The sequence below is a fragment of the Eleutherodactylus coqui genome, chromosome 2, assembly GCF_035609145.1.
Source record: "Eleutherodactylus coqui strain aEleCoq1 chromosome 2, aEleCoq1.hap1, whole genome shotgun sequence".
NCBI lineage: Eukaryota > Metazoa > Chordata > Amphibia > Anura > Eleutherodactylidae > Eleutherodactylus > Eleutherodactylus coqui.
Window position 1 is genome coordinate 159,178,476 of NC_089838.1, and position 9,913 is coordinate 159,188,388.

The following is a 9,913-nucleotide window of genomic DNA, read 5'->3' on the forward strand; positions in this document are numbered from 1 at the left end:
GAGCCAGATGATTGTATCAACTAATTGCCCGCCACCTGGGTGGTTCTGACCAGACTCTTAGGAGATGTTGGGACCAGTAGATGCATGAGCACATGCATACAAGGCGACCAGGCTCAGGATGCCATCAACAGACCACCAGTAGAGGGGATTGTTTGACAAGCATGAGCAGCTCCAACTGTTTGCCCACTATCCAGAGACAAGTGGTACCATCGTTACAGGCCCCTGTACTTTACTTAAAGACATTCGGTCTCATAACGCCCATTACATATACTGCCTTTGACACCCATCATCGCCACAGTTTGCAGTGCTTGTGACCGACGAAACTGCACTGTCATGGAGTGGAACAGGGTTGTCATCAGTGACTAATCTAGATTTAGTTTGGGCACTGATGACGTCCGTGTTCCTGTCTGAAAACATAGGGGTAAGCGCTTTAATCCTGCCTCTGCAGTGGTGCAGCACACTGCCACCACTGCTCATGTGATGGTCTGGGGGCCATGCATACAATAGTTGGTTACCCCTAGTAGTGGTACAAGAGATAATGACAGCTCAGTGATATGTTCAGGACATCCTGCAGCCACATGTGTTCCTCTCATGGCGGCTTCCAAGAGGCATTTTCCAGCAGGATAATGCTCGGCCCAACACAGCAAGGGAGTTACAGGAATGCCTTCACAACATTGCCACACTTCCATGACCTGCCTGGCCACCAGATTTATCACCAATAGAACATGTATGAGACCATCTGGGACACAAACTTTGACAGCCTACTAGTTTGCACAACCTAGAGGCTCAGTTTCGACAAATGTGGAGCAATATGGTGCAGGATACCATATGGAATCTGTATGCCTTAATGCCCGTCTGTATCACATCTTACACCCACCCGTATCACATATTGTATCCACGCTAGAGGCAGTACAACAGGGTACTACAGTCTCCATGCCCACCTGTATCATATCTTGTATCCAAGCTAGACAGTACATCAGGGTACTAGAGCCTCCATGCCCACCTGTATCGCATCTTGTATCTAAGCTAGAAGTGGTATAAGAGGGTACTAGAGCCTCCATGCCCGCCTTGTCACATCTTGTATACAAGCTAGAGAAGGTACAACAGGGTACTAGAGCCTCCATGCCCACATGTGTCACATCTTGTATCCAAGTTAGAGGTGGTACAACATGGTACTTGAGCCTCTATGCCCACCTGTGTCACATCTTGTATCCAAGTTAGAGGCTGTATAACAAGGTACTAGAGTCTCTATGCCCACCTGTGTCACATCTTCTATCCAAGCTAAAGGCTGTATAACAAGGTACTAGAGCCTCCATGACCACCTGTATCACATCTTGTATCCAAGCTAGAGGCGGTACAACAGGGTACTAGAGCCCCTATGCCAACCTGTATCACACCTTGTATCCAAGCTAGAGGCAGTACGACAGGGTACTAGAGCCTCCATGCCCACCTGTATCACATCTTGCATCCAAGCTAGAGTCAGTACAACAGGGTACTAGAGCCTCCATGCCTGCCTGTATCACATCTTGTATCCAAGCTAGAGGAAGTACAACAGGGTACTAGAGCCTTCATGCCCACCAGTATCGCATCTTGTATCTAAGCTAGAAGTGGTACAACAGGGTACTAGAGCCTCCATGCCCGCCTGTGTCACATCTTGTATACAAGCTAGAGGAGGTACAACAGGGTACTAGAGCCTTCATGCCCACCTGTATCGCATCTTGTATCCAAGCTAGAAGTGGTACAACAGGGTAATAGGGCCTCCATGCCCGCCTGTGTCACATCTTGTATACAAGCTAGAGGAGGTACAACAGGGTACTAGAGCCTCCATGCCCACCTGTGTCACATCTTGTATCCAAGCTACAGGCAGTACAACAGAGTACTAGGGCCTCCATGCCCACCTGTGTCACATCTTGTATACAAGCTAGATGAGGTACAACAGGGTACTAGAGCCTCCATGCCCACCTGTATCGCATCTTGTATCCAAGCTAGAGGAGGTACAACAGGGTACTAGGGGCCTCTATGCCCAGCTGAATCACATCTTGTATCCAAGCTAGAGATGGTACAACAGGGTATTAGAGCCTCTATGCCGACCTGTGTCATATCTTGTATCCAAGCTGGAGGGGGTATAACAAGGTACTAGAGCCTCCGTGCCCACCTGTATCACATCTTGTATCCAAGCTAGATATGGTACAGCAGAGTCCTAAAGCCTCTATGACCGCCTGGGTCACATCTTGTATACAAGCTAGAGGAGGTACAACAGGGTACTAGAGCCTTCATGTCCACCTGTATCGCATCTTGTATCCAAGCTAGAGGAGGTACAACAGGGTACTAGAGCCTCTATGCCCAGCTGAATCACATCTTGTATCCAAGCTAAAGATGGTACAACAGGGTACTAGAGCCTCTATGCCGATCTGTGTCATATCTTGTATCCAAGCTGGAGGGGGTATAACAAGGTACTAGAGCCTCCGTGCCCACCTGTATCACATCTTGTATCCAAGCTAGATATGGTACAGCAGAGTCCTAGAGCCTCTATGCCCGCCTGGGTCACATCTTGTATCCAAGCTGGAGATGGTATAACAAGATACTAGAGCCTCCATGCCCACCTGAATCACATCTTCTATCCAAGCTAGAGGCGGTACAACCGGGTACTAGAACCTCCATTCCCGCCTGTATCACATATTGTATCCAAGCTAGAGGCGGTACAACAGGGTACTATGGTCCCCTCAATTGTTCAGTTTTCCACAATAAATGACTTATGCTTTTATATTTTAATCAGTTACTTAAATCAATGTTACAATCACATATAGAAAGCTTTATTCCATTCCAACAACGCCTTCTAGGTGCTTGATTTTTGATAATGAGTGTATTTTCTTTTCTGGCAAAAGCTGTTTCCGTCAATCATATGATCCTTAGGGATTGTTATAGAAACCCTTTATTCTGTAAAGCATGTGAAATATTTATATCAACAGTTTGTAATTATAGCTGTGAATCTTGATGTATATCACTGTTATTTCAGGTATGGAGGAGTGACAGCTGGAACATTCTGCGCCTTGTACACTCTCATGCAACAGCTAGAGACTGAAAACTCTGTAGATGTCTATCAGGTGGCCAAAATGATTAATCTGATGCGACCAGGGATTTTCACAGACCTAGTACGTATATGATCTTCAGTACAATGATGATCTGGGACAGACCGTAGCATAATTTATTGTTGTTTTATTAGGCTTCCTTCACTCTCAGGTTTTCTTTGGTATTCTTTGTGGCTTGTAAAAAATGCTGTGAAATCCATGCTTTTTTTTCGGTCATGTTTTCTTCCCTATAAAAAAGTCTTTAAGAACTCCATTAAAAACCACCATACCTAGAGCGTGCTTCAATTCGAAAAGGAAAAAACGTGGTCTAAAAAAAGAGCTACAAAAAAGCCTGCCATGTTTGTAGGATGTTCCATAACTTCCTCTTGATCTACAGTTATCATCTGAATGCCATAAAAAAACGCCAATATCAAAACCACAAACCGCGATGCTTTTGGAAAAGGACAGTGCAGCATCGGCCTTATGCTTATAATAGTTTTCTCAAATGGGGTTGTCTGAGGGTTTTTTTAAAGGTAGAAAAAGTGGTAAAATAAAATGTGCTATTCTCAGTTTTGAACTCCCTCAGGTAAAGTGTTGCTGCGGTTCTCCCCACCAGGCTTTTTTTTTTTTTTTTTTACTGCTTCCTTATGCATATGTGACAGTTACAACCAATCACTGTCCTTATCAATACATGGCACAAGGCTGCAGCAGTCACAGTTGTATACAGGCACGGTAAAAAAATAAGCCCATCGGGAAGGAGTAACAGTGCTTGACCTCCAGGGAATTGAACTAGTAACTATAGTATTTTTTTTGTTCCCCCATTTTACCACTACCTTTAGGGGAAAAACCCTCAACCCCTTTAAGAAAAGTTTTCAATTCAGATTTTATATTATCCTGATATTTACCTTGCTGTATGGTCATATTTCTGTTCATACTGTATAATGTGTAATAGTGACTGTATAAGTAATGGGTATTCTGGGCAGTGCAGTGACTCAGTAAAGACAACCTCCACCTGGAGTTTGCATGGTCTTAGGTTTGTGTAGGTTTAATCTGTTTGCTTTCTTCCCAAACTCCAAAATTGTCTTTTTAGAGCACTGCAGTATTACAGGATATAGACATTAAATAACCAGAAGGGTTGTTAATCTCAAATGTTGATCCAAGGATTATTCTGACTGCCATTATGGAGTCTGGAAGAAATTTTTCTGCCCAGAATGAGGGTAAATTGGCTTCTGCCTCATTGGTTTTTTTTTGCCTTCCTCTGGATCAACAAGGAGGGTGGAAACAGGGTGAACTGGATGGACACTGGTCTTTTTTCAGCCTAGCATACTATGGTATTGTAGGTCACTTACATTCACACATTAAGATCAGTTTTTATATCTAAGATATGGGCATTAGATTGTCATTACTCACAATATCCCTGCTTCTTATTGGCTCACATTCTCTGCACTGTGCCCAGATATTTGTTTAGGCACCATTACATATATAGCACTAAAATAATTCTTTTTAGTGCTAGTAAATCTCACTAGAAGGCCAGTTTCACAAGAGTATATTACTGGCGCAATTATGCCTCAAGTAATATGAACAAGTGCCCCAGCCTGACCACTAGTCTAACTTTCCAAACTAAGGACATTATAGAAATCTATGATGCTCCGAGTTTGAGTCAGAAGGCCTGTGGTCAGGCAGGACAGTCTGTATTGTGGGTGCATAAATGTGCCCATATTTAGCGGGATTTAGGTCTTAAAAATAAACACTGTCCTGAAGGTCTTGTAGTATTACAGATGATGCCCTGCAGGGTCCCTCATTGGTTTCTCTTCAAACTTCAAGCAATAACAACGGAATGTATTTGGAAGAAAGCAGAGTCTAGAATATCATACGCACGCTTCTCCTACTCCAAACAAGGGGTAATGCTGGCCTTCTGAAGTTTTCCTTAAAACCTGCAAAGCCTTTATTTTGGCCTGCGTCTCACATCACTCTGCCTCCAAATTATGGGACAAACTGGAGTTATCAATGAGACCCATCTGCTTCTCTACATCTTACTGACTTTTCCTCCCTCCCTGTTCACGTTTTTTTGGAACTTGGATATCTAGGATAAGAGTTTAGAATGACTCATTTATCTTCACTCCTAAAACCTGTATTTGATAACCACCAATTACAGCATGCCTTAACTAACTTTCTGGAACTTTCCAGAATCCAGGCACCACTGCTTTAACATATACTTTCTAACCAGAGACTCAGATCACTATTAGACCCTGGAGGAACTGTCCCAACAGGAGGATTATCTAGGTTGGCATATAAACAACTGCAAAGCTTTCTCCAGACCCTTGCTCCAATCTCACCCTCTTTGAATTCCTATGCACTCAAACTGTGTCACCCTGCCATATGATTTCCCTGTTTTATGACTTGTTGAATGAAGACTGACAACCGAATTTAATACCGCCATCCATGAGAGGCAGATCTTTCTGTGCCCAGTAATAGGATAAAATGACATTTCTATCACACACCATTCAGACCTTGTGTAAATTACAAGGGACAAACTTTAAGATTATATCCAGATGGTAAAGGATTTCAGTCTTAGTACACTACCTCTTTCTTATAGTCCCTCCCGCATGCTGGCATTGCAATGCAGCCGATGGATTCATTTCACATATCTGGTGTTCCTGTCCTGGAGTGTTTTTTTTTTTTGGAAGAAGTCTCTAACTTTTACAATAGCTCATGTCTGCCTCTATTCAGAATAGTCTGGAAATAACCATCATGTTTATTTTCAGGTCCCCTTTTCTGGTCTAGGAAGTGTCTACTTAGACATTTATCATGGCAGCAAGACTGGTTATACCAAGATTATGGAGGTCTGCTTTTCTTCCAAACACAGCGCCAACCTTGCCCTTGGGTTGGGTCTGGTATTATAACTCAGCTCCCATTTACTTAAATGGAGCTGAGCTGCAATACCACACACAACCCTATAGACAAGGGTGATGCAATGTTTGGAAGAAAGCAGCCATGTTTTTCTTACCCCGAACAACCCCTTTAATGTAGCCATACAGACTGATGATCTGACCTGACCTGAGCTGTAGCTTGTGACTTGGTTTTGCATGTGTTAATTAATTGCATAGCTTCATACAGGACTAGTGGTATGAAACAAAAAGTATATAACAATTGTCAACATGTGGCTGTAGATATATGGCCCCTCGTGTGCAACTATAGTAAATACTAGATTATGTGTGTGTCAGTAATAATTTATTTTCTGTGCTTTTTCTAGGAGCAGTTTCAGTTCTTATATAAGGCGATCCTGAGTCTGGTCAGTACAAAGCAGGAGGGACAGGTGGCATGTATGGAGAGTAATGGATCTGCTCTACCAGATGGAACTACATTAGAAAGCCTGGAATCCTTAGTATAAAGATAGGAAGTGTCTGGCTGCTCATCATGTATCTGTCTTAAACTTCTTCCAGCACTATTTTTGTAAATGACTTTTGCTTACTACCCACAATTAATAATGTGTGCCTTGGAGAAGATTTTGTAATCCATCAGCTCATGAATAACTTGACCAAGTGTTTTATAAATGGATTTGTGATATTTACTCAGTATTGGTTTACTACTAGCACATTTCTAATCTTTTGATTCTTGATATTTATAGCTGTGTACTTTTTCAGTGCAAATACCTACTGTGTAGTAATGTGGTGATGCTTACCTTTAGTAGTTTTAATATCGGACTGTAAATAGTATATCATTTCCAGGAAGACGCTAAGCCGAAGTAAGGGAGTAATAAACTAACGTTTGTTGTAAATACTGTTTGACTCCACGGACCAAATTTATATTTATAATTGTAGATTTTTATATATGAAGAGAGTCAGTTTTCTAGTTACTTGTATTTGCAATGTTACATTGATATACTGTTTTTATTGTAACTAGATGTCCTGACCTGTTTGTGCGCCTCTTTAATGACACAATTACTGCTGTTTTGCATGGAATGTTAATACTATTATGGAATAAATCTTAAAACTAGTTTCTAATATGTGTGCACATGTGATATGGACTACATGGAAAATTCCAGTCTACACTGAAGACCATTTCCATCAAATTGTAAAAATAATCATTAAGTCAGAATTTGATAATCAAGTTTATTTGACTTTACGAAATCGTTATGACTTTTGGCAAAGAAAAACGTTGCCACAACAAACATAACAGGAAGTGTGGAAATATTGGTTGTCACATTTTAAATGAGCTTTTCAGAAACTGCTGGCAAAATAGGAGCATGTTTAACCTTTCACTGTATGTTGTATCATATATGATACAGTACATATATTTAGATACATTTCTTAAGGGAATGATTTTGCCTCTCTACTGCATGGTGTAACCGATATGAGACACTTCATGGTATTACTATGTGGTATATTAGAATACCTGATATACCATGAGCACTGGTGGTGCATCTGTACTTTAAGAATCACCATCAACATCTTAGAAAAATGAAGATGGGCCCAGGAACAAGTGGATTATCAACAGAATAGAAAGAAAGGAAGGTTCTGGGTAATATCACCCATCCCAGATCGTGGACAAATTTTGTCCCGAGACTGGAGCTTTGCTTAAGATGAGACTTATTGATAAACACAAAATACAATAAAATTGCAGATCACATTAAAACTTGAGAACACACATGGAATGTTACTTAACTTAAACCCTAACTACATTGCAATACATTTATAGTAAAGGATATGTACAAAGGGATCACAATCTTATGAGATAAATAACTTTACTAAAAGTGTAAAAAAAAAAAAGGTAAACTGACGCATATTACCTTTTCTGAAGGATAAAACAGAATAATTCCAACGTTGTGAGATTAAAATCAGCACTGTTTAAACTTATGAGTGCATTGTATACACCAGACAGCCTTGGAAAGGTGCAGCCTACATCACCTTCTGCATCTTACAATTCTCTTTTATCCATTTTTGTCACAACATGACAATCATAGAATGGTAGAGTTGGAAGAGACCTCCAGGGTCATTGGGTCCTACCCCCTGCTCAGTGCAGGATCACTAATTCATCCCAGAGAGATGTCTGTCCAGCCTCTGTTACAATGGTCCGTACCTAGAGATGAGCGAACGTACTCGGTAAGGCCGATTTCGCAATCGAGCACCGCGATTTTCGAGTACTTCACTACTCGGGTGAAAAGTACTCGGGGGCGCTGTGGGTGAGCGGGGGGTTGCAGGATCACTAATTCATCCCAGAGAGATGTCTGTCCAGCCTCTGTTACAATGGTCCGTACCTAGAGATGAGCGAACGTACTCGGTAAGGCCGATTTCGCAATCGAGCACCGCGATTTTCGAGTACTTCACTACTCGGGTGAAAAGTACTCGGGGGCGCTGTGGGTGAGCGGGGGGTTGCAGAGGGGAGTGGGGGGGAGAGGGAGAGAGAGAGCTCCCACCTGTTCCGCGCTGCTACCCCCAGCTCCACCACACCTCCCCGCCCCCGGCGACCCCCGAATCTTTTCACCCGAGTAGTGAAGTACTCGAAAATCGCGGTGCTCAATTGCGAAATCGGCCTTACCGAGTACGTTTGCTCATCTCTATCCGTACCACATTGTAACCCCAAATGTCAATACCGATTCAGTCATAGTCTGCAGCTGCTCCTTGTCAAAAACCAAACCGTTTTAAAACTCAAAGGACACACTGTACACTTACTCATTCTTATTGTTATTGTTGGACTTAAGGGTATTGCATGATTTAACCAAGTTACTGTTACTACATATTTTCTATATTGTAGAATCAAGTGATTGTTATTTCCATGTCAAAAACTTTTTCATATAGGCAAATGTAACCGATACATTTTAGTTATGTTCTCATACATAGGTAGCAGCTGGCTAGTGTATACAGGCATGTGACAACTAAGATTCTGGGTCAAAAGGAGTGTTGTCTCTCCTTAAGAACAGCCCCCAAAACGTATGTGGAGACACCTAGGGGGAGAGTGGGTCAGAGGATGGCATTGTGTCTCCCCAAGGAGAGCACCCACAAGGGGTGTGAGAAGACACTGAGAGGTGAGTGAGGAGACTTATACAGTCACGCACGCTCCTCTGGGTAATTTAAGCAAATAAGGAAGATGGAACAATACCTCTGCAGCGCCATCTAATGGATGACAGCATTCCTTCAAATCAATGTACAACATTTTAACAAGTCTGTAAAACAATAATTGGGAATAGGAAACCAAGCCAGAAAACCGTACACCTTTCATTGTGAAAATGCTGTCATTGATATTTCATCCTGTGTAGCAGATTGTATTAATGCATTTTATTGTAAAAATGGCAAAACTACATACAATGGCTGTGCCAAATGTATTGTGGACTAATGTTTTCAGACAAACTGGTAAATAGAAACTGCGAGATAGCATAAATTATATGCACTGTGCTGTATAGCAAAAATAGTGTAGTACTGTGCAATGTGCTGAATTACACCAAACATATATAAACGGCATCATTTTGATAAATCACACAACTTGCTCTTGCAAGTACAACATGGTACCTAACCAAAATAATACGTGAATGCATTTTTTAAGGCCAAAGGTTATGGCAGTCAACAATATAAAATTATGATATGACTTTTCAAAAAGTCAATCATTGCCCAGCTTTCTTTGATCCTCAATTTGCAATTTGCAAAAACTACAACCCTATGTCATTAATTAAAAAATATCAAACTAATATGCCAAAATACTAGCGAACAGAATCCAAACACTACACCCCCCTTTGATCAAATAGGCTTCACCCCCAGAAGAGAGGCAAAAGATAATACAATTAGAATCCCTAAAGGCATTGTCCTGCGTAGATTTATAGTTAAAGCCAGACCATAATTAACATTTTTTTT

At 41.6% G+C, this 9,913-nt stretch overlaps 1 protein-coding gene across 3 annotated transcripts in view; it reads left to right on the plus strand.

Moving 5' to 3' along the window:
• Nucleotides 1-7,072, plus strand: part of PTPRZ1 (protein tyrosine phosphatase receptor type Z1) — a 198,224-nt gene extending 191,152 nt beyond the window's left edge. For all 3 annotated transcript variants that reach the window (XM_066591838.1, XM_066591839.1, XM_066591840.1), the window contains 2 exons: nucleotides 3,017-3,152; nucleotides 6,322-7,072. In XM_066591838.1, the coding sequence (XP_066447935.1) occupies nucleotides 3,017-3,152; nucleotides 6,322-6,459 (274 nt within the window). In that variant the 3' untranslated portion in view covers nucleotides 6,460-7,072. The remainder of the gene's footprint in view (nucleotides 1-3,016; nucleotides 3,153-6,321) is intronic.
• Nucleotides 7,073-9,913: the final 2,841 nt, after the last annotated feature.